The sequence below is a fragment of the Coregonus lavaretus genome (assembly GCF_964263955.1).
Source record: "Coregonus lavaretus genome assembly, contig: HAP1_SCAFFOLD_3364, whole genome shotgun sequence".
Lineage (NCBI taxonomy): Eukaryota > Metazoa > Chordata > Actinopteri > Salmoniformes > Salmonidae > Coregonus > Coregonus lavaretus.
The window spans coordinates 2,849-27,985 of NW_028166273.1; the positions used below are offsets into that span (position 1 = coordinate 2,849).

Sequence of the window (25,137 nt, forward strand, 5' to 3'; positions counted from 1 at the left end):
TCAATGATGATGCCACAAGCCCAGTTCACTACCACCCAGTGAGAGTCTCTGTCGTCCTAGAGGGTGATGTGGTTGTCAATCTCCCCAGGCTTGCTGATGCCTTCCTGGTAATGTTCGGCCTGATTTATGCACTACATCTCAGCTATCCCAAGGGACTGACAAACACTTTTGAGTTCACACAGAAAATCTTACTTGGTCTTGATGACTCTAAACTGTCATCCAAGCTGCAGAATCTTAAAAATGAGCTGATGTTGTATGTGTAACTGAAGATCCAAAAAGGAGTGGTGGATTCTGATGGCTCACTCTGTTAGAGCATAGTCCATAATGAGAATATGTCATGTCAGGTCCATGTTGAATACTGTTAAACTGTTTATGTTAAAGTTGCTGCTCTACTCAATGGGTTTTCAGCCAAATGGCACAAAGTACACACTGTCTTTGTACGTTTTAATGTACATTTAATTGTTGTTAAACTGAAATTCAGGGTTGAATTAAGTGTTTATATATGGAGGATATTTTTATTCATAATTCAAATTGAAAGGCCAAAGGGAAAACAAAGCGAGATCAAATAAAAAATATTATTATTTTACTACACTACTAGGAGAAATCATGCCATAATTAAATTTAAAAAGTCACATTTAAAATGCAAAGCTTCAACTGTCAGCTGGAAGTCGTTTCAGACCCTCCCACCAGCCGTTGGGCCATGCCTCCTCATTTAAATTGACACCTGTCACTTCTAAATGAAAAGCTTAAATCAAAATGTAAAAGGTGAATCTGAAAATGTCAATGTCAAATGTAAAACGTAAAATTCAAAAGATAAAATGTCAAATTGAAAATTATAAAGGGGAAAGGCTAAAATAAAACAATTATATTTTAGATTTTAATTGAAGTATTTCCATTTTAACTTTTACATCATACATTTAATTATGGCATGATTTTTCCTAGTAGCGTAGTAAAATAATACTATTAATTTGATCTTGCTTCTTTTTCTCTTTGGACTTTCAATTTGAATTATGAATAAATATATCCTCCATATTTATACACTATGGCATTTTGTTTTTAAAAGGTGTACTATATAGCTTTGGGAAGTACATTTTTATCAGAAAGGAAAGCTCTTCATTGATACATTTTCATAAATAAATAAACTGTCCTCAAAGTTTCAGGCTACTTTACTTTAAGCCACCTTTCTAGTTGGAAACAGTGTTATAGGGACTTTATTTTCTTCTGAGGATGGGATGTTTATTCAGTTATGGAAATGGTTAAATAATTTTTATTGTCTTATTAATATTGTTAATTTTGCTTTCGAGTTTGAATTAATTTTCTAAAACTATACAGTGCACCCTGAAGTTGCTAGATTTGAACCAGATAGCCAAAGGAAGGGTAAACACTGCCTTTGTACATGTTAATGTACCGTTTTGAAATTTTAGCCGTTTTAGTTGTGAAGAATTTACAAGCAATTTGTTTATACATTGCTGCACTGCAAGTTTACAACCAGATGGCCAAAAGTGTGCCTTTAATTGTTTATTTAATTCTCTTTTCAATTTTTAATTATTTTTATTACTATTATAGTTATATTACTATTATTATTAAATAGATTGTTTCATTTTGTGCTAAAAGGCACAGGTGTGGGCAAATAATCTTTCTAAACAAATGTTTGGTCACCACCCAAGACTTGCTGATGCCCTCCTGGTAATGTTGTATTAACAGTTTATAAGCTATTTGTGATATAATGATATTTTCTTAATGTAATTTTAGCTTTTCTGAGTTTGAATATGTTCTACTATTACATAGTTCATCTTAAAGTATAAACAAAATGCCCAGAAGTAGACTTGTTAATTGTTATTTTTTATTAATGTTTTTTTATTTCATATTTTTTTGCTAAAAGACTGGGCAAGAAAAGTTTATACTAAACATCTGAATAGATGATGTTTTTTTGTTTGACCTTTAAGTCAATAGTACTTATTATTTTTAAGGCAATCAGTTGCCACAAATATTTTAAATTTGGTGGTAAATGATTTTGAGTTGTAACAAGTCTATGTTTTTGAGTTATGGGTAATCAGAAGATTGATTGAAAAAACGAATAAATGTTAAGTTAACTCAGGATATTTATGTTTCATTTTCATGCTTGAAATTATTAAGTTCTCTTGAGATATTGCAATGAGAAAGATGAATAAATATTCTGAGTAGCATAAACTGAAAATGTTTGAGTTGGCTTAATCAGTAAGTATGGTGATTATTATTAAGGTTCTGGTCGTCTGAGATACCAACAAGTAGGCTATACAATATCAAGACATATGTATTTTTCTATTAGTGTATTTGAGTTTGTTCTGTCGTTTCTGGATGATTAAATTGAAATTGCATCCAACTTTATATGGCTTGTTTTCATGGGCGGCCTGTTCAATAGGGCGATATGGGCGACGCACTGCCAAACGGGAAAAGGAAGGGATTTTTTTTCTAATCAATTATATCACGGCAACAGTAGTTATCAGTGTTGTAATCTATACGTCTGATCTGCCACAGTGCCACACTGCCACTAAATGTCGAATCAGGCTAAAGTCGTGCTTCAAATGGCTCCCCCCCCCCCTTTTGGGGCGATTTCAGTCAGGTTGAAAATCGCCCAGAAGTCTGTCATAGACTCCCATGTAAAATCTATGTTTTTCAAATATCAGATCTTTCAATACAATCTCTATGGGTGTCTGAGGGCTTGCACTTACGCGCTTTCGTCATACGTTACGTAACCATGAACGTAACTAAGAAAAGAGCGGATTGTGTCTTTGAAATAAGTTCCTTTTTGTCGGTGAACAAATGAAGATAAATTGGCAACGAAACAATTAGGACCTCCCAGACCAAATTTAATAATTCAACAGGTTTCTACTAAAGGCGGAAAGTCCTACACCCGAGGATTTTCAAAAAATTGGTACGAACGGAAAAATAACATTGCCACTCAACTTGATGAGGGATACAGGCTAGCTGTCCGCCGCCACAACGATGAGGTTAGTGTTGATAATCACAAGTTTACTGGAGAACTGAGACCAAGTAGAGACTTTGGACAGGGTGGATATGGTATAATAAAGGCAGTTTATTCAGAGGTAAAGATATCTGGAATCGCGTGCACGGACCCGTTCGTCAAACTCTTAGGGAGCTATACATTAAGCCCCATTACTTACCATATCAGATAAGAGAAATTGCTGCAGCTACATATATTTTACATCCTGGCCCTACATAGTTCACTATTTGCATCACTTACCAAAATATTACATGTGGTCATATATGCTTGGAAAGTGGAGATGCCATAGAACGTCAAAAAAGTAAACATTGCTGGAGACACATTGCCGTTTTGGAGAAGACATCGCGTTTGCTAGCGAAGAGATTTGTTGTGGCAAATGAACTTGGGCTGGGAATTGCCAGGGACCTCACGATAAGATATATGCATTGCGAGTCTCATGATTCTATACGTATTGCGATTCGATACTGTGATTTTATTGCGCACCATATGTCTGTTGCAGAGGGATCAGAAAGCCATGAGAACGAGTTTTGATCAGTCATGGAAATAAAAGTGCTGAAAACAAATTGGCTCCCAATGTGAAAAGATTGAGAACAAGCTATGAAGGAACAATAATGGTGTTTTGGTGCAGGTACAGCCAACTAGCGCTAAAATATTGCGATATTGTCAATACAGTATATCGTAAAGTATCACTATGTAACTCGATTTCTTTCACCCCAATCCCTCAAATTAACGGTAAATAACTGAATTGTTTGCCCCACATTTAGCTAAGATGATTAGCTAGCCAGCTAAAATGTTTTTTTAGTTAGCAGTCGCATCTACAATAGTTTACTGTCAATAACATGTCTCCAAACATGACGTGGTGTCTCCAATTGTGTTGACATTTTACAATTGCGATGCGCATCCATGAGTATCCACTTTCTGTAGCTCAGCTGGTAGAGCACTGCGCTTGTAACGCCAAGGTAGTGGGTTCGATCCCCGGGACCACCCATACACAAAAATGTATGCACACATGACTGTAAGTCGCTTTGGATAAAAGCGTCTGGTAAATGGCATATTATTATTATTATTATTATTATTATTATTATTATCTGAAGAGAGCCCCGAAACATTGTGTGCAGACATTTTATGCAATAAATGAAGTAGGTTGAATCTAGTAGTTCTGATCTTCTGATTGGTCCTGATGAGTTGGGCGAGGTCCCCTCCAGGCTACTGTCACTGTTGCATTGGCTCTGAGTCGGGTTCTCTGTCTTCAAATGTTCAGCCTAAGAGAGGGGATTTTTGTGTGTGTGTGTGTGTGTGTGTTTAACAGTGATGATGTGTGTGTGTGTGTGTGTGTGTGTGTGTGTGTGTTTAACAGTGACGATGTGTGTGTGTGTGTTTGTGTGTGTGTGTGTGTCCTCAGAGCAAGAACTCGTGAGTTGGAAGAACTGAGAGGCCTATGGCGTGGGTGTTGTCCTTGGCCACCTGCTGACAAGGCTGACAAGATAGGACCCTTTTGTCCATTGTTATTGGATAGGAACAGAACTTATAACCAGCTCCTGACCTAAATAGATCTTAGCACAACATTTTACTCAACATATCATATTCCATATTCACTATAACAAATATATTTACTACGACATTAGCAAGAACCGCCACATCCTCAGCCGGCTAATCCAGTGTGTGAAGTTTTGCGGAGTGTTTGAGTTAGCTTTGCGAGGCAAAGATGAAACTGAGGGCTCCACCAACCCTGGTAAGCCAACACTTTTGAGATCAGTCAATAAATGCTTCTGGTATTGACTTATATGCTGCCCCTGTCTTCATGTTGTTGCTGGACATATCTTTTTTAAAATGTGTGTAGGTCACCTAAATCATCAGAAAAATTGCCCCCCCTGAGAATTTTTTCAGGAGCCGCCACTGCTTGTTTTAGATATAGTGATATTTGAGAATTGATTTCATTTCAAATAACTGAAAGTGAGAGGTTGTAATCTGAATAAAGGGGGGAAATGCCATTTATTGAACGTGGTGAGACAGTCTTACACATTTCTAGAGAACCAATTCGGATTTAAGTATAACTTTTGTATGACTTAAGCTTTTAGTGGTAGGTCCAAGCTTAAAATATTTAATAAATTCTGTCCTCTCTATTGATTTTCATTTTATAAATAGGTCCGTTTAATTTTGTCTGGCTTGCTGTTCCAAATCAAATGGAATATTTATTTTTCATATCAATTAAAAAACTGTTCGCTAGGTGTAGGCAAGACCGTAAACTGGGATAATACTATAGAGTTAATCAGTGTAATGTGAGGCTTCTTGTTTGCACGGGCAATGTCTCCGGCCAACTCCAGGATCTCAGCAGTCAGGCACTCGAGCACGGCAGCCAGGTAGACTGGTGCGACAGCACCCACACGCTCGGCATAGTTGCCTTTGCGCATCAGCCTGGGCATCTCGTAATCCATCTTGATTTAAATGTTCATGTAAAATGTGTTCCCAACATTGAAAGAATGTCTGTGTTTGTGTGTGGTTTTTTTATTCCAGGAAGATGAAGGGGGTGATGTCCTGCAGGACCTAGCAAAACATGCAAGGAAAATCGTTGTGTACTAACCTGGGATATTTACGTTAAGGATTATGTTTACCAATAGATGACAGTATTGACTCAATACGGGGTTTGCTTTCCCCTATCCGTAACCATTCAAATGTCTGACATATAACTGTGCTCGAGAAAGCCACAGGTAGCGTAATGTATTTCAGCAGATTTCGTGCGTTTCTGTGTGAAAAGACACGAATTTATGTGCTACTTAATTCGTGCGAAAAGACACCAATTTAACCAGTAAGCTACACACAACAACCATAAACGGATAGCCTATTTTTCTTTATTATAGTTGTGAATATACAGAAATGTTGTCTTTATTTAATAATGTTTCAAACATTGTAGTTGTATGCCTATGTACTGTTTGAGATTTTCTGAACATAATTTGTGAGAAAATACACACATTTACGTGGGAAAAATTGTTTTATTACATTTACGTCATTTAGCAGATGCTCTTATCCAGAGCGACTTACAGGAGCATTTAGGGTTAAGTGCCTTGCTTAAGGGCACATCGACAGATTTTTCACCTAGTCGGCCCGGGGACTAGAACCAGCGACCTTTCGGTTACTGGCACAACACTCTTACCCACTAAGCTACCTGCCACCCTTATTAATGTTAACGCTGTTTTCTATGCTTGATTTCGATTAATACTTTAATACTTTGGGATACTGGTGCACTTTTGGTCAGAAAGGCCCCTTTTCCGTGTAGGCAACAGTACACGATTTTCTTCATAATGCATTTCATATTTCGCAGAGCCTAAATTACACAATTTTCTTCATAATTCATTTAATACATGTTAAAGAGGTTAATGTAAAATAATGAAATGTCGGCTTTCACTTATGGCACTTCCAAGGCCTTTCTATTATGGTTATGTCAATCATATTATATACTTGTTGTAACACGTTCAACCAGTTATCAAGTCAGAAATGTCAGTTTCCAAGTACCGACTAGCACTTGAATGCTGTATTATGCCAACTTCACATTCTCGTGGAAAATGGGAAGTTGTAACTCCCACATGATTGTGTTCAAGTGGTTTTGAAGTCGGAACAATTCTTAAACCAAGAAGATTGGCAACAACATTTTCACAATTTCTCACTTGTAATTCGAACTTGGAGGGTCATTCAAGTGAAACTTCCCAATCGGAACTAGGTATTTCCGATAACTCTGATAGCACCCTGAACACGACATTAATATGTGTGATCGACAACAGTAGGGTCTGGGTCCTGGCGTGTCCAGTCCCCATACCCATTCCATAGGAGTGAGTGTCAGTAGTCTACTATATGTCCGTGCTATGTGAAGTAAGTATTGTGATTATTATTAAGGTTCTGGTCGTCAGAGATATCAACAAGTAAGGCTATACAATATCAATAAATATATGTTTTTTTCTATTAGTTTTTTTCCACAAATAGACAGGTATTTTTACCTTTCCTTGGTAGCAAGATCTTGTAATTTTTTGCTAACTTTCTATTAACATTTAATAGAGTGAGATCATTTTATTTATTTTGGGATATGTATCCACATCACCATCAGACCATTTTATTGGTAAACTACAAGTTGTATTGTCAGTGATCCAATTTACAGTTTAGTCATTTAGCAGACGCTCTTATCCAGAGTGCATACATTTTTCATTCTGGCCCCCGTGGGAATCGAACCCACAACCATTGCGTTGCAAGCGCCATGCTCTACCAACTGAGCTACAGGAAGGTCAATACCTTATCTAGTACATTTATCATAATGTGGTTGTATTCCAGAGAGGTTAGAAAATGTATCTAGATCCTCTGAGTACAATGACACGTTTGTTTTTAAAGCTTGGATTTCTAATCCCTTGATATAATTGTTGGATCTGATTTGAATAGCTAACATTTCGATGGCCATAATAAATAGATATACCGATAGTGGACAACTTTGTACATTTCAGCACCACGGAGCTCCTCTATTACCCGTCTCGTGAGTGGAGATGAAGCAGAAGTGCTGTCCATTCAACTGTGCTGAATAAAGCAACGCATGCACCGAGACTTCCTTTGTCCTTCCTGATTTGTCCAATTATTTGGCTGGAGTATTTCGGCCTGCCGCGCGTCTTTGACTATTGTAGATAATCCCTTTGGATTTATGCGTTTTATTTCAACGCCTCAGGCAAGTAAAACGTGCAATACGTAGCTTTAAGACAGGTTAATATACATGGTGAGAAATGTAGAGGTGCGCGTATAAATGGAGCAATTGTGCCTTTTTGATGGAAATATGGAGGTGGGATTTTGGAGATCAGGTCATCATTTGCGCGCTCTCCGCGAATACAGTGGGCCATCAGGATGTCCTAGGGCACGATGGACACCCTCTTTGCGTGGATGGCACACAGTTTGGTGTCCTCGAACAGACCGACCAGGTGAGCCTCGCTAGCCTCCTGCAGGGCTATCACCGCGGAGCTCTAGAAGCGCAGGTCGATCTTGAAGAACTGGGCGATTTTTCTCCCCAGGCGCTGGCAGGGCTCGTAACGGGGAGGCGCTCCTGCGCGCAGACTTACATTTACATTTTAGTCATTTAGCAGACGCTCTTATCCAGAGCGACTTACAGGAGCAATTAGGGTTAAGTGCTTGCTTTTTTTCACCTAGTCGGCTCGGGGATTAGAACCAGCGACCTTTCGGTTACAGGCACAACGCTCTTACCCACTAAGCTACCTGCCGACTTGGCGGCCAGCTGCTTCCTGTAGGCTTCGCCATGGCGCGACAGTCGGAGTATAGCCTCGAAATGCCCATGTGAAATGTATAAAGCCGGCAGTGGCATCTGCTGATTGGACACCATCTCTCCACCACCCCGATTGGCCCGTTGCGGAGGACTCCTCTGTCGGTTACTGGAAGGGATGCTTTTCTTCTTTTTTTTAGGACAGCGCGCCCAACACAATACACTGGGCGCCCAAAACAATAGTCCACTAAGCGCGTGCGTACAATAGCACACTGCTGGCCCTTTGCGCGCAATAATAGTCGTCAAAGTCAAGAGTGAAATCTTGTGTTATATTTTAATGCTAGCCTGTTATCGCAAACGAGGCCAATAGTACACTGCCTGCACACAACTACACACTGCGCGCTGGCAAAAGCACACTGACAGTCGGGAGTATAGCCTCGAAATGCAGAGACGCGCCATGGCCAGAACCAAGCAAACCGCTCGCAAATCCACCGGTGGCAAAGCCCCCAGGAAGCAGCTCGCCACTAAGGCTGCTCGCAAGAGTGCCCCGGCCACCGGCGGTGTGAAGAAGCCTCACCGTTACAGGCCCGGCACCGTGGCTCTGAGAGAGATCCGTCGTTACCAGAAGTCCACTGAGCTACTCATCCGCAAGCTGCCCTTCCAGCGCCTGGTGAGAGAAATCGCCCAGGACTTCAAGACCGACCTGCGCTTCCAGAGCTCCGCCGTGATGGCCCTGCAGGAGGCTAGCGAGGCTTACCTGGTCGGCCTGTTCGAGGACACCAACCTGTGCACCATCCACGCCAAGCGGGTGACCATCATGCCCAAGGACATCCAGCTGGCCCGCCGTATTCGTGGAGAGCGCGCATAAATGAGGATGACCTTAACTCGAAAATCCCCCAAAGGCTCTTTTAAGAGCCACCTCCATATTTCCATCAAAAAGGCACAATTGTTCCATGTATACACGCACCTCTACATTAGCCACCATGTATGTTGTTCACTAACACGTCTAAAATCTACGTATTGCACCTTTTAGTTGCCTGAAGTCTAGCTTCAATGTTTGTGTGTGTGTGTGTGTGTATATACACAACCATCTGGCATCATCCACTTCCTTTGAACTATAGTAGCACAGTAAAATGCTTTACAAAGGAGGGGGAAAAGAAACGAGTGATAATATAGGCCGAATAGTAACAAGAATTGTGTTCAGATGAATAATTGACACTATTAGTTGTGTGTAATAATAGCCTTGCATGCAGTCCAGAAAAAACATTGCATGCCAACTTACTTTGAAAGTCCATGTCGCAGTGCTGCTGAGAGACTCATGCAGAGGCCAAAACTTTACAGTGGAGCACGGAGGCCATCTTGTGGTTAAATGTGGGTACTGCACATCATGGTGATTCCCTTTCAGTATTTGATCTTTAGGCCAGCGTTTCCCAAACGCGGTCCTGGGGTCCCCAAGGGGTGCGCGTTTTGCGTTTTGCCCTAGCACTCCACAGCTGATTCTAATACTCCAGCTTGATGATGATGAGTTGATTATTTGAAGCAGCTGTGTAGTGCTAGGGCAAAAACTCCCAAAACGTGCCCCGAGTTTGGGAAACCCTGCTTTAGGCTAATACTAGCCTATTAGGATGACTTGGTTCGATCGCTTTAATGGCAACTGCTGAACTCTGGTTTTCACTAATTACTTGTCCCAGGTCACCATTATGAATCCAATAGCAAAACAAATGTTTCAAAATTGCTCAATAGTGAAAAAAGGGCAGGAAACGATGGGTTCTCAGCAATATTTCACCAACAACCAATCACTATTCAAGCATAGACATTAGGATCATCAACAAATATTCCTAAGTCATACTACAAAAGGGTTGTAACGAAATGGATTTGTCTGTTCAATGCAAGTTCAACGTCAAAGAAAAAGTGAATCACCACACCAAACGTGTCTTTAGATACACTGTAAAAAATGACTTTGTGGAATGTACTCAAGCTATTACAGTCAACAAAAGCACACGTCGTATTATTGAGTAGATCTTTTTGCTTGTTTTTATGAGTAGATAAGCTTGACTAAGTTGTTTAGATGTGGTCCAATACATAGAGTAAAGATGAGAGGTAAAAAAGGATTATATTACGTTGATTGAACTCAAATAGACATTGTGTTATTTTACCTGAATGATTCATCCTATTATGTATTTAGACCAAGTCAGAAAAATTTTCACATTTTTACTTTGGATTCACTCAATCAGATCCCTTAAGAGAAAAGGTATCCGGACACCGGGAATCCATTTATTTAAACATCAACGGTTTGCAAAACATCTGTTATTATGAGATGAGAAATTACGGATTTGCAATCAACACTGCAGGTAAATCCTGATTGCTGCAGGTAGGCAAAACCGTAGAAATAGGAACTACAACACTAACTAGTATAGGATCTCTGTGGGCAGAACCATTACTTACGAGAGATACAATGGAGCTTCAACCCCATATACGTCACGGGGAACAAAATATTCTCATAGTAACCATGGATACCTACGGAAATGGAGGCTCAAATAGCTCGTGTTTGCACTGTGGGATATTTTTCAAACTACAATGCCAAAACATTGAACAACCCCAATAATCTAAACACTTTTACTCGTTTGTTCCTATAACATTTCTCTGTTCACGAGCACTGCTGATGGATGCCACCTACAGTGGGGAAAAAAAGTATTTAGTCAGCCACCAATTGTGCAAGATCTCCCACTTAAAAAGATGAGAGAGGCCTGTAATTTTCATTATAGGTACATGTCAACTATGACAGACAAATTGAGAAAAAAATATCCAGACAATCACATTGTAGGATTTTTAATGAATTTATTTGCAAATTATGGTGGAAAATAAGTATTTGGTCACCTACAAACAAGCAAGATTTCTGGCTCTCACAGACCTGTAACTTCTTCTTTAAGAGGCTCCTCTGTCCTCCACTCGTTACCTGTATTAATGGCACCTGTTTGAACTTGTTATCAGTATAAAAGACACCTGTCCACAACCTCACACAGTCACACTCCAAACTCCACTATGGCCAAGACCAAAGAGCTGTCAAAGGACACCAGAAACAAAATTGTAGACCTGCACCAGGCTGGGAAGACTGAATCTGCAATAGGTAAGCAGCTTGGTTTGAAGAAATCAACTGTGGGAGCAATTATTAGGAAATGGAAGACATACAAGACCACTGATAATCTCCCTCGATCTGGGGCTCCACGCAAGATCTCACCCCGTGGGGTCAAAATGATCACAAGAACGGTGAGCAAAAATCCCAGAACCACACGGGGGGACTTAGTGAATGACCTGCAGAGAGCTGGGACCAAAGTAACAAAGCCTACCATCAGTAACACACTACGCCGCCAGGGACTCAAATCCTGCAGTGCCAGACGTGTCCCCCTGCTTAAGCCAGTACATGTCCAGGCCCGTCTGAAGTTTGCTAGAGTGCATTTGGATGATCCAGAAGAGGATTGGGAGAATGTCATATGGTCAGATGAAACCAAAATATAACTTTTTGGTAAAAACTCAACTCGTCGTGTTTGTAGGACAAAGAATGCTGAGTTGCATCCAAAGAACACCATACCTACTGTGAAGCATGGGGGTGGAAACATCATGCTTTGGGGCTGTTTTTCTGCAAAGGGACCAGGACGACTGATCCGTGTAAAGGAAAGAATGAATGGGGCCATGTATCCTGAGATTTTGAGTGAAAACCTCCTTCCATCAGCAAGGGCATTGAAGATGAAACGTGGCTGGGTCTTTCAGCATGACAATGATCCCAAACACACCGCCCGGGAAACGAAGGAGTGGCTTCGTAAGAAGCATTTCAAGGTCCTGGAGTGGCCTAGCCAGTCTCCAGATCTCAACCCCATATAAAATCTTTGGAGGGAGTTGAAAGTCCGTGTTGCCCAGCGACAGCCCCAAAACATCACTGCTCTGGAGGAGATCTGCATGGAGGAATGGGCCAAAATACCAGCAACAGTGTGTGAAAACCTTGTGAAGACTTACAGAAAATGTTTGACCTGTGTCATTGCCAACAAAGGGTATATAACAAAGTATTGAGAAACTTTTGTTATTGACCAAATACTTATTTTCCACCATAATTTGCAAATAAATTTATTAAAAATCCTACAATGTGATTTTCTGGAGAAAAAAAATCTCATTTTGTCTGTCATAGTTGACGTGTACCTATGATGAAAATTACAGGCCTCTCTCATCTTTTTAAGTGGGAGAACTTGCACAATTGGTGGCTGACTAAATACTTTTTTTCCCCACTGTATATTACTTTGGTCATTTTTCCTTTAACCCATTAATGTTGTAGGTGCGCCTTTTTTCAACAGTTCCCAATAGAAATCTGTACCGCACCTGCTGCTATTTCAACCTCTAAATGGCCGCCTATGAAAAGCCAAGTGACATTTACTCCTGATGTACCGACTGTACCGACTGACCTGTTGCAACCTCTACAACCACTGTGCTTATTATTTGACCCTGCTGGTCTTCTATGAACGTTTGAACATCTTGGAGAGAAATGTGCCCTTAATGGCCACGTACTGTTGTAATCTCCACCCGGCACAGGCAGAAGGGCACTGGGCACCCCTCAGAGCCTGGTTGTTCTCTAGGTTTGTGCCTTTCTAGGGAGTTTTTCCTAGCCACCGCTTTTCTACATCTGCATCGCTTGCCGTTTGGGGTTTTAGGCTGGGTTTCTGCATAGCACTTTGTGACATCTGTTGATGTAAAAAGGGCTTTATAGATCCACTTCATTGATTGATTGATTGATGGTAGAATTGTCAAAATACCAGTGGTAAAAGGTGTGTACCTTGATGATGAAACCTCAAAATGGTACGTACAACGGATTCAAAAATGGACATTTCAAACCGCAACTGTATGGGAACAAAATGGACATTACATTTTACAATGACATCCTTCATTAAAAACACCTATTTGGTATCTCTTGTATACAAAAACACAATGGAAAATACTGTGGCAGTGACCCTTTAAAACACACCTTGCAGAATAAACGTGTCTTCCTTACCCTCTAACCTCTTTAGCCTAGATGACCGCCACGGGCCCATCAGGGACGGGGTCCCAGACCGCAATGTGCTCGAGCCCCGCCTCTCGGTGACCATCCCCCGGTAGGCAGAGGTTGGTCCCAGCACAGATTCTGTGCCCCAGGCGGCTTCACCAACAACAAGCGGGCCTGTGGTAGAGGACACCGTTCCTGACCTGCTACCAGAAAAAATGAAGGGAGAGAAGAGTTCCAAAAGGCACCTCAGCGTTTAACTACGAAGGTGTTACAAAGTAACCCTGACATTCAGTCTATGACAATTGTCCTCTGGCCTGGCATTCTGCTTAAGACAGTCATTTGTTCTTGAGGCCTGTCATCTTGACTGTGAGCTTTGAGCAGTCCAGCTCCACAAACACTTTCTGGAATGCCTTGAACGTGTACTCCGGCTTTTAGGGGTGGCTGAGATTCAGAGCATACAGTGAGGGGAAAAAGTATTTGATCCCCTGCTGATTTTGTACGTTTGCCCACTGACAAAGACATGATCAGTCTATAATTGTAATGGTAGGTTTATTTGAACAGTGAGAGACAGAATAACAACAAAACAATCCAGAAAAACGCATGTCAAAAATGTTATAAATTCATTTGCATTTTAATGAGGGAAATAAGTATCTTGTCCCTGACATCCTTGGAGAGGTCTTTGGTCTTGGCCACGGCGGAGAGTATGGACTCTGATTGATTGCTTCTGTGGACCGGTGTCTTTTACACATTTTTTTTTTATACAGGTAACACGCTGAGATTAGGAGCATTCCCTTTATGAGTGTGCTCCTAATCTCAGCTCGTTACCTGTATAAAAGACACCTGGGAGCCAGACATCTTTCTGATTGAGAGGGGGTCAAATACTTATTTCCCTCATTAAAATGCTAATCAATTCATAACATTTTGGACATGCGTTTTTTTCTGGAAGTTTTTGCTGTTATTCTGTCTTTCACTGTTCAAATAAACCTACCATTCAAATTATAGACTGATCATTTCTTTGTCAGTGGGCAAACGTACAGAATCAGCAGGGGATCAAATACTGTTTTCCCCTCACTGTATGTCATGCCAAGAAGAATGGCAGAAGCCTTTGCAAAACTCAGACCGGTGATCACTTAAGGATGACGCCTACCTCCTCTGGACCATCACTCGCCACGGCACCCTCCTTGATGATCGCATAGATTTGCTTTACATGTTACGCAAGGTCTTGCAGGAAATGACCCCCCTCAGCTTCCTGTAAAATAACACACAAATGCAGACATTCTGTCAATGTGGGGAACACATTTTATTCCACCTGGATTACGACATGCCCTTATTTGTTATCAGATTGCAGTGACTTGACAGGGGTAACTGGAGCTCAGATCACAGTCTGATCCATCACTGTCCCAATGGTAGTGACTTGACAGGGGTAACTGGAGCTCAGATCACAGTCTGATCCATCACTGTCCCAATGGTAGTGACTTGACAGGGGTAACTGGAGCTCAGATCACAGTCTGATCCATCACTGTCCCAATGGTAGTGACTTGACAGGGGTAACTGGAGCTCAGATCACAGTCTGATCCATCACTGTCCCAATGGTAGTGACTTGACAGGGGTAACTGGAGCTCAGATCACAGTCTGATCCATCACTGTCCCAATGGTATTGACTTGACAGGGATAACTGAAGCTCAGATCACAGTCTGATCCATCACTGTCCCGATGGTAGTGACTTGACAGGGGTAACTGGAGCTCAGATCACAGTCTGATCCATCACTGTCCCAATGGTAGTGACTTGACAGGGGTAACTGGAGCTCAGTTAATTATGGCATGATTTTTCCTAGTAGCGTAGTAAAATAATACTATTAATTTGATCTTGCTTCTTTTTCTCTTTGGACTTTCAATTTGAATTATTTATAAATATATCCTCCATATTTATACACTATGGCATTTTGTTTTTAAAAGGTGTACTATATAGCTTTGGGAAGTACATTTTTATCATGAAGGAAAGCTCTTCATTGATACATTTTCATAAATAAATAAACTGTCCTCAAAGTTTCAGGCTACTTTACTTTAAAGTAGCCACCTTTCTAGTTGGAAACAGTGTTATAGGGACTTTATTTTCTTCTGAGGATGGGATGTTTATTCAGTTATGGAAATGGTTAAATAATTTTTATTGTCTTATTAATATTGTTAATTTTGCTTTCGAGTTTGAATTAATTTTCTAAAACTATACAGTGCACCCTGAAGTTGCTAGATTTGAACCAGATAGCCAAAGGAAGGCTAAACACTGCCTTTGTACATGTTAATGTACCGTTTTGAAATTTTAGCCGTTTTAGTTGTGAAGAATTTACAAGCAATTTGTTTATACATTGCTGCACTGCAAGTTTACAACCAGATGGCCAAAAGTGTGCCTTTAATTGTTTATTTAATTCTCTTTTCAATTTTTAATTATTTTTATTACTATTATAGTTATATTACTATTATTATTAAATAGATTGTTTCATTTTGTGCTAAAAGGTGTGGGCAAATAATCTTTCTAAACAAATGTTTGGTCACCACCCAAGACTTGCTGATGCCCTCCTGGTAATGTTGTATTAACAGTTTATAAGCTATTTGTGATATAATGATATTTTCTTAATGTAATTTGAGCTTTTCTGAGTTTGAATATGTTCTACTATTACATAGTTCATCTTAAAGTATAAACAAAATGCCCAGAAGTAGACTTGTTAATTGTTATTTTTTATTAATGTTTTTTTATTTCATATTTTTTTGCTAAAAGACTGGGCAAGAAAAGTTTATACTAAACATCTGAATAGATGATGTTTTTTTGTTTGACCTTTAAGTCAATAGTATTTATTATTTTTAAGGCAATCAGTTGCCACAAATATTTTAAATTTGGTGGTAAATGATTTTGAGTTGTAACAAGTCTATGTTTTTGAGTTATGGGTAATCAGAAGATTGATTGAAAAAACAAATAAATGTTAAGTTAACTCAGGATATTTATGTTTCATTTTCATGCTTGAAATTATTAAGTTCTCTTGAGATATTGCAATGAGAAAGATGAATAAATATTCTGAGTAGCATAAACTGAAAATGTTTGAGTTGGCTTAATCAGTAAGTATGGTGATTATTATTAAGGTTCTGGTCGTCTGAGATACCAACAAGTAGGCTATACAATATCAAGACATATGTATTTTTCTATTAGTGTATTTGAGTTTGTTCTGTCGTTTCTGGATGATTAAATTGAAATTGCATCCAACTTTATATGGCTTGTTTTCAGGGGCGGCCTGTTCAATAGGGCGATATGGGCGACGCACTGCCAAACGGGAAAAGGAAGGGATTTTTTTTCTAATCAATTATATCACGGCAACAGTAGTTATCAGTGTTGTAATCTATACGTCTGATCTGCCACAGTGCCACACTGCCACTAAATGTCGAATCAGGCTAAAGTCTTGCTTCAAATGGCTCCCCCCCCTTTTGGGGCGATTTCAGTCAGGTTGAAAATCGCCCAGAAGTCTGTCATAGACTCCCATGTAAAATCTATGTTTTTCAAATATCAGATCTTTCAATACAATCTCTATGGGTGTCTGAGGGCTTGCACTTACGCGCTTTCGTCATACGTTACGTAACCATGAACGTAACTAAGAAAAGAGCGGATTGTGTCTTTGAAAGAAGTTCCTTTTTGTCGGCGAACAAATGAAGATAAATTGGCAACGAAACAATTAGGACCTCCCAGACCAAATTTAATAATTCAACAGGTTTCTACTAAAGGCGGAAAGTCCTACACCCGAGGATTTTCAAAAAATTGGTACGAACGGAAAAATAACATTGCCACTCAACTTGATGAGGGATACAGGCTAGCTGTCCGCCGCCACAACGATGAGGTTAGTGTTGATAATCACAAGTTTACTGGAGAACTGAGACCAAGTAGAGACTTTGGACAGGGTGGATATGGTATAATAAAGGCAGTTTATTCAGAGGTAAAGATATCTGGAATCGCGTGCACGGACCCGTTCGTCAAACTCTTAGGGAGCTATACATTAAGCCCCATTACTTACCATATCAGATAAGAGAAATTGCTGCAGCTACATATATTTTACATCCTGGCCCTACATAGTTAACTATTTGCATCACTTACCAAAATATTACATGTGGTCATATATGCTTGGAAAGTGGAGATGCCATAGAACGTCAAAAAAGTAAACATTGCTGGAGACACATTGCCGTTTTGGAGAAGACATCGCGTTTGCTAGCGAAGAGATTTGTTGTGGCAAATGAACTTGGGCTGGGAATTGCCAGGGACCTCACGATAAGATATATGCATTGCGAGTCTCATGATTCTATACGTATTGCGATTCGATACTGTGATTTTATTGCGCACCATATGTCTGTTGCAGAGGGATCAGAAAGCCATGAGAACGAGTTTTGATCAGTCATGGAAATAAAAGTGCTGAAAACAAATTGGCTCCCAATGTGAAAAGATTGAGAACAAGCTATGAAGGAACAATAATGGTGTTTTGGTGCAGGTACAGCCAACTAGCGCTAAAATATTGCGATATTGTCAATACAGTATATCGTAAAGTATCACTATGTAACTCGATTTCTTTCACCCCAATCCCTCAAATTAACGGTAAATAACTGAATTGTTTGCCCCACATTTAGCTAAGATGATTAGCTAGCCAGCTAAAATATTTTTTTAGTTAGCAGTCGCATCTACAATAGTTTACTGTCAATAACATGTCTCCAAAAATGACGTGGTGTCTCCAATTGTGTTGACATTTTACAATTGCGATGCGCATCCATGAGTATCCACTTTCTGTAGCTCAGCTGGTAGAGCACTGCGCTTGTAACGCCAAGGTAGTGGGTTCGATCCCCGGGACCACCCATACACAAAAATGTATGCACGCATGACTGTAAGTCGCTTTGGATAAAAGCGTCTGCTAAATGGCATATTATTATTATTATTATTATTATTATTATTATTATTATTATTATCTGAAGAGAGCCCCGAAACATTGTGTGCAGACATTTTATGCAATAAATGAAGTAGGTTGAATCTAGTAGTTCTGATCTTCTGATTGGTCCTGATGAGTTGGGCGAGGTCCCCTCCAGGCTACTGTCACTGTTGCATTGGCTCTGAGTCGGGTTCTCTGTCTTCAAATGTTCAGCCTAAGAGAGGGGATTTTTGTGTGTGTGTGTGTGTGTGTGTTTAACAGTGATGATGTGTGTGTGTGTGTGTGTGTGTGTGTTTAACAGTGATGATGTGTGTGTGTGTGTGTTTGTGTGTGTGTGTGTGTCCTCAGAGCAAGAACTTGTGAGTTGGAAGAACTGAGAGGCCTATGGCGTGGGTGTTGTCCTTGGCCACCTGCTGACAAGGCTGACAAGATAGGACCCTTTTGTCCATTGTTATTGGATAGGAACAGAACTTATAACCAGCTCCTGACCTAAATAGATCTTAGCACAACATTTTACTCAACATATCATATTCCATATTCACTATAACAAATATATTTACTACGACATTAGCAAGAACCGCCACATCCTCAGCCGGCTAATCCAGTGTGTGAAGTTTTGCGGAGTGTTTGAGTTAGCTTTGCGAGGCAAAGATGAAACTGAGGGCTCCACCAACCCTGGTAAGCCAACACTTTTGAGATCAGTCAATAAATGCTTCTGGTATTGACTTATATGCTGCCCCTGTCTTCATGTTATTGCTGGACATATCTTTTTTAAAATGTGTGTAGGTCACCTAAATCATCAGAAAAATTGCCCCCCCCCTGAGAATTTTTTCAGGAGCCGCCACTGCTTGTTTTAGATATAGTGATATTTGAGAATTGATTTCATTTCAAATAACTGAAAGTGAGAGGTTGTAATCTGAATAAAGGGGGGAAATGCCATTTATTGAACGTGGTGAGACAGTCTTACACATTTCTAGAGAACCAATTCGGATTTAAGTATAACTTTTGTATGACTGAAGCTTTTAGTGGTAGGTCCAAGCTTAAAATATTTAATAAATTCTGTCCTCTCTATTGATATTCATTTTATAAATAGGCCCGTTTAATTTTGTCTGGCTTGCTGTTCCAAATCAAATGGAATATTTATTTTTCATATCAATTAAAAAACTGTTCGCTAGGTGTAGGCAAGACCGTAAACTGGGATAATACTATAGAGTTAATCAGTGTAATGTGAGGCTTCTTGTTTGCACGGGCAATGTCTCCGGCCAACTCCAGGATCTCAGCAGTCAGGCACTCGAGCACGGCAGCCAGGTAGACTGGTGCGACAGCACCCACACGCTCGGCATAGTTGCCTTTGCGCATCAGCCTGGGCATCTCGTAATCCATCTTGATTTAAATGTTCATGTAAAATGTGTTCCCAACATTGAAAGAATGTCTGTGTTTGTGTGTGGTTTTTTTATTCCAGGAAGATGAAGGGGGTGATGTCCTGCAGGACCTAGCAAAACATGCAAGGAAAATCGTTGTGTACTAACCTGGGATATTTACGTTAAGGATTATGTTTACCAATAGATGACAGTATTGACTCAATACGGGGTTTGCTTTTCCCTATCCGTAGCCGTTCAAATGTCTGACATATAACCGTGCTCGAGAAAGCCACAGGTAGCGTAATGTATTTCAGCAGATTTCGTGCGTTTCTGTGTGAAAAGACACAAATTTATGTGCTACTTAATTCGTGCGAAAAGACACCAATTTAACCAGTAAGCTACACACAACAACCATAAACGGATAGCCTATTTTTCTTTATTATAGTTGTGAATATACAGAAATGTTGTCTTTATTTAATAATGTTTCAAACATTGTAGTTGTATGCCTATGTACTGTTTGAGATTTTCTGAACATAATTTGTGAGAAAATACACACATTTACGTGGGAAAAATTGTTTTATTACATTTACGTCATTTAGCAGATGCTCTTATCCAGAGCGACTTACAGGAGCATTTAGGGTTAAGTGCCTTGCTTAAGGGCACATCGACAGATTTTTCACCTAGTCGGATCCGGGGACTAGAACCAGCGACCTTTCGGTTACTGGCACAACACTCTTACCCACTAAGCTACCTGCCACCCTTATTAATGTTAACGCTGTTTTCTATGCTTGATTTCGATTAATACTTTAATACTTTGGGATACTGGTGCACTTTTGGTCAGAAAGGCCCCTTTTCCGTGTAGGCAACAGTACACGATTTTCTTCATAATGCATTTCATATTTCGCAGAGCCTAAATTACACAATTTTCTTCATAATTCATTTAATACATGTTAAAGAGGTTAATGTAAAATAATGAAATGTCGGCTTTCACTTATGGCACTTCCAAGGCCTTTCTATTATGGTTATGTCAATCATATGATATACTTGTTGTAACACGTTCAACCAGTTAGCAAGTCAGAAATGTCCGTTTCCAAGTACCGACTAGCACTTGAATGCTGTATTATGCCAACTTCACATTCTCGTGGAAAATGGGAAGTTGTAACTCCGACATGATTGTGTTAAAGTGGTTTTGAAGTCGGAACAATTCTTAAACCAATAAGATTGGCAACAACATTTTCACAATTTCTCACTTGTAATTCGAACTTGGAGGGTCATTCAAGTGAAACTTCCCAGTCGGAACTAGGTATTTCCGATAACTCTGATAGCACCCTGAACACGACATTAATATGTGTGATCGACAACAGTAGGGTCTGGGTCCTGGCGTGTCCAGTCCCCATACCCATTCCATAGGAGTGAGTGTCAGTAGTCTACTATATGTCCGTGCTATGTGAAGTAAGTATGGTGATTATTATTAAGGTTCTGGTCGTCAGAGATATCAACAAGTAAGGCTATACAATATCAATAAATATATGTTTTTTTCTATTCGTTTTTTTCCACAAATAGACAGGTATTTTTACCTTTCCTTGGTAGCAAGATCTTGTAATTTTTTGCTAACTTTCTATTAACATTTAATAGAGTGAGATCATTTTATTTATTTTGGGATATGTATCCACATCACCATCAGACCATTTTATTGGTAAACTACAAGTTGTATTGTCAGTGATCCAATTTACAGTTTAGTCATTTAGCAGACGCTCTTATCCAGAGTGCATACATTTTTCATTCTGGCCCCCGTGGGAATCGAACCCACAACCATTGCGTTGCAAGCGCCATGCTCTACCAACTGAGCTACAGGAAGGTCAATACCTTATATAGTACATTTATCATAATGTGGTTGTATTCCAGAGAGGTTAGAAAATGTATCTAGATCCTCTGAGTACAATGACACGTTTGTTTTTAAACCTTGGATTTCTAATCCCTTGATATAATTGTTGGATCTGATTTGAATAGCTAACATTTCGATGGCCATAATAAATAGATATACCGATAGTGGACAACTTTGTACATTTCAGCACCACGGAGCTCCTCTATTACCCGTCTCGTGAGTGGAGATGAAGCAGAAGTGCTGTCCATTCAACTGTGCTGAATAAAGCAACGCATGCACCGAGACTTCCTTTGTCCTTCCTGATTTGTCCAATTATTTGGCTGGAGTATTTCGGCCTGCCGCGCGTCTTTGACTATTGTAGATAATCCCTTTGGATTTATGCGTTTTATTTCAACGCCTCAGGCAAGTAAAACGTGCAATACGTAGCTTTAAGACAGGTTAATATACATGGTGAGAAATGTAGAGGTGCGCGTATAAATGGAGCAATTGTGCCTTTTTGATGGAAATATGGAGGTGGGATTTTGGAGATCAGGTCATCATTTGCGCGCTCTCCGCGAATACAGTGGGCCATCAGGATGTCCTAGGGCACGATGGACACCCTCTTTGCGTGGATGGCACACAGTTTGGTGTCCTTGAACAGACCGACCAGGTGAGCCTCGCTAGCCTCCTGCAGGGCTATCACCGCGGAGCTCTAGAAGCGCAGGTCGATCTTGAAGAACTGGGAGATTTTTCTCCCCAGGCGCTGGCAGGGCTCGTAACGGGGAGGCGCTCCTGCGCGCAGACTTACATTTACATTTTAGTCATTTAGCAGACGCTCTTATCCAGAGCGACTTACAGGAGCAATTAGGGTTAAGTGCTTGCTTTTTTTCACCTAGTCGGCTCAGGGATTAGAACCAGCGACCTTTCGGTTACAGGCACAACGCTCTTACCCACTAAGCTACCTGCCGACTTGGCGGCCAGCTGCTTCCTGTAGGCTTCGCCATGGCGCGACAGTCGGAGTATAGCCTCGAAATGCCCATGTGAAATGTATAAAGCCGGCAGTGGCATCTGCTGATTGGACACCATCTCCCCACCACCCCGATTGGCCCGTTGCGGAGGACTCCTCTGTCGGTTACTGGAAGGGATGCTTTTCTTCTTTTTTTTAGGACAGCGCGCCCAACACAATACACTGGGCGCCCAAAACAATAGTCCACTAAGCGCGTGCGTACAATAGCACACTGCTGGCCCTTTGCGCGCAATAATAGTCGTCAAAGTCAAGAGTGAAATCTTGTGTTATATTTTAATGCTAGCCTGTTATCGCAAACGAGGCCAATAGTACACTGCCTGCACACAACTACACACTGCGCGCTGGCAAAAGCACACTGACAGTCGGGAGTATAGCCTCGAAATGCAGAGACGCGCCATGGCCAGAACCAAGCAAACCGCTCGCAAATCCACCGGTGGCAAAGCCCCCAGGAAGCAGCTCGCCACTAAGGCTGCTCGCAAGAGTGCCCCGGCCACCGGCGGTGTGAAGAAGCCTCACCGTTACAGGCCCGGCACCGTGGCTCTGAGAGAGATCCGTCGTTACCAGAAGTCCACTGAGCTACTCATCCGCAAGCTGCCCTTCCAGCGCCTGGTGAGAGAAATCGCCCAGGACTTCAAGACCGACCTGCGCTTCCAGAGCTCCGCCGTGATGGCCCTGCAGGAGGCTAGCGAGGCTTACCTGGTCGGCCTGTTCGAGGACACCAACCTGTGCGCCATCCACGCCAAGCGGGTGACCATCATGCCCAAGGACATCCAGCTGGCCCGCCGTATTCGTGGAGAGCGCGCATAAATGAGGATGACCTTAACTCGAAAATCCCCCAAAGGCTCTTTTAAGAGCCACCTCCATATTTCCATCAAAAAGGCACAATTGTTCCATGTATACACGCACCTCTACATTAGCCACCATGTATGTTGTTCACTAACACGTCTAAAATCTACGTATTGCACCTTTTAGTTGCCTGAAGTCTAGCTTCAATGTTTGTGTGTGTGTGTGTGTGTATATACACAACCATCTGGCATCATCCACTTCCTTTGAACTATAGTAGCACAGTAAAATGCTTTACAAAGGAGGGGGAAAAGAAACGAGTGATAATATAGGCCGAATAGTAACAAGAATTGTGTTCAGATTAATAATTGACACTATTAGTTGTGTGTAATAATAGCCTTGCATGCAGTCCAGAAAAAACATTGCATGCCAACTTACTTTGAAAGTCCATGTCGCAGTGCTGCTGAGAGACTCATGCAGAGGCCAAAACTTTACAGTGGAGCACGGAGGCCATCTTGTGGTTAAATGTGGGTACTGCACATCATGGTGATTCCCTTTCAGTATTTGATCTTTAGGCCAGCGTTTCCCAAACGCGGTCCTGGGGTCCCCAAGGGGTGCGCGTTTTGCGTTTTGCCCTAGCACTCCACAGCTGATTCTAATACTCCAGCTTGATGATGATGAGTTGATTATTTGAAGCAGCTGTGTAGTGCTAGGGCAAAAACTCCCAAAACGTGCCCCGAGTTTGGGAAACCCTGCTTTAGGCTAATACTAGCCTATTAGGATGACTTGGTTCGATCGCTTTAATGGCAACTGCTGAACTATGGTTTTCATTAATTACTTGTCCCAGGTCACCATTATGAATCCAATAGCAAAACAAATGTTTCAAAATTGCTCAATAGTGAAAAAAGGGCAGGAAACGATGGGTTCTCAGCAATATTTCACCAACAACCAATCACTATTCAAGCATAGACATTAGGATCATCAACAAATATTCCTAAGTCATACTACAAAAGGGTTGTAACGAAATGGATTTGTCTGTTCAATGCAAGTTCAACGTCAAAGAAAAAGTGAATCACCACACCAAACGTGTCTTTAGATACACTGTAAAAAATGACTTTGTGGAATGTACTCAAGCTATTACAGTCAACAAAAGCACACGTCGTATTATTGAGTAGATCTTTTTGCTTGTTTTTATGAGTAGATAAGCTTGACTAAGTTGTTTAGATGTGGTCCAATACATAGAGTAAAGATGAGAGGTAAAAAAGGATTATATTACGTTGATTGAACTCAAATAGACATTGTGTTATTTTACCTGAATGATTCATCCTATTATGTATTTAGACCAAGTCAGAAAAATTTTCACATTTTTACTTTGGATTCACTCAATCAGATCCCTTAAGAGAAAAGGTATCCGGACACCGGGAATCCATTTATTTAAACATCAACGGTTTGCAAAACATCTGTTATTATGAGATGAGAAATTACGGATTTGCAATCAACACTGCAGGTAAATCCTGATTGCTGCAGGTAGGCAAAACCGTAGAAATAGGAACTACAACACTAACTAGTATAGGATCTCTGTGGGCAGAACCATTACTTACGAGAGATACAATGGATCTTCAACCCCATAGACGTCACGGGGAACAAAATATTCTCATAGTAACCATGGATACCTACGGAAATGGAGGCTCAAATAGCTCGTGTTTGCACTGTGGGATATTTTTCAAACTACAATGCCAAAACATTGAACAACCCCAATAATCTAAACACTTTTACTCGTTTGTTCCTATAACATTTCTCTGTTCACGAGCACTGCTGATGGATGCCACCTACAGTGGGGAAAAAAAGTATTTAGTCAGCCACCAATTGTGCAAGATCTCC

The 25,137-nt window shown here is 40.7% G+C and overlaps 2 protein-coding genes across 2 annotated transcripts; both read left to right on the plus strand.

The window, feature by feature from the left end:
• Positions 1–8,703: 8,703 nt before the first annotated feature.
• Positions 8,704–9,114, plus strand: LOC311114912 (histone H3.2-like; the record flags this gene model as incomplete). Its single annotated transcript, XM_084190130.1, has 1 exon — positions 8,704–9,114. The coding sequence occupies one exon, from the start codon at positions 8,704–8,706 to the stop codon at positions 9,112–9,114; it is 411 nt and encodes a 136-aa protein (XP_084046256.1).
• A 3,674-nt stretch (positions 9,115–12,788) lies between these two features.
• Positions 12,789–23,280, plus strand: LOC311114909 (histone H3.2-like; the record flags this gene model as incomplete). The annotated part of the gene is made up of 3 exons (XM_084190128.1): positions 12,789–12,796; positions 13,298–13,381; positions 22,923–23,280. 3 exons carry the CDS (start codon positions 12,789–12,791, stop codon positions 23,278–23,280), a joined length of 450 nt encoding a protein of 149 aa, XP_084046254.1.
• Positions 23,281–25,137: the final 1,857 nt, after the last annotated feature.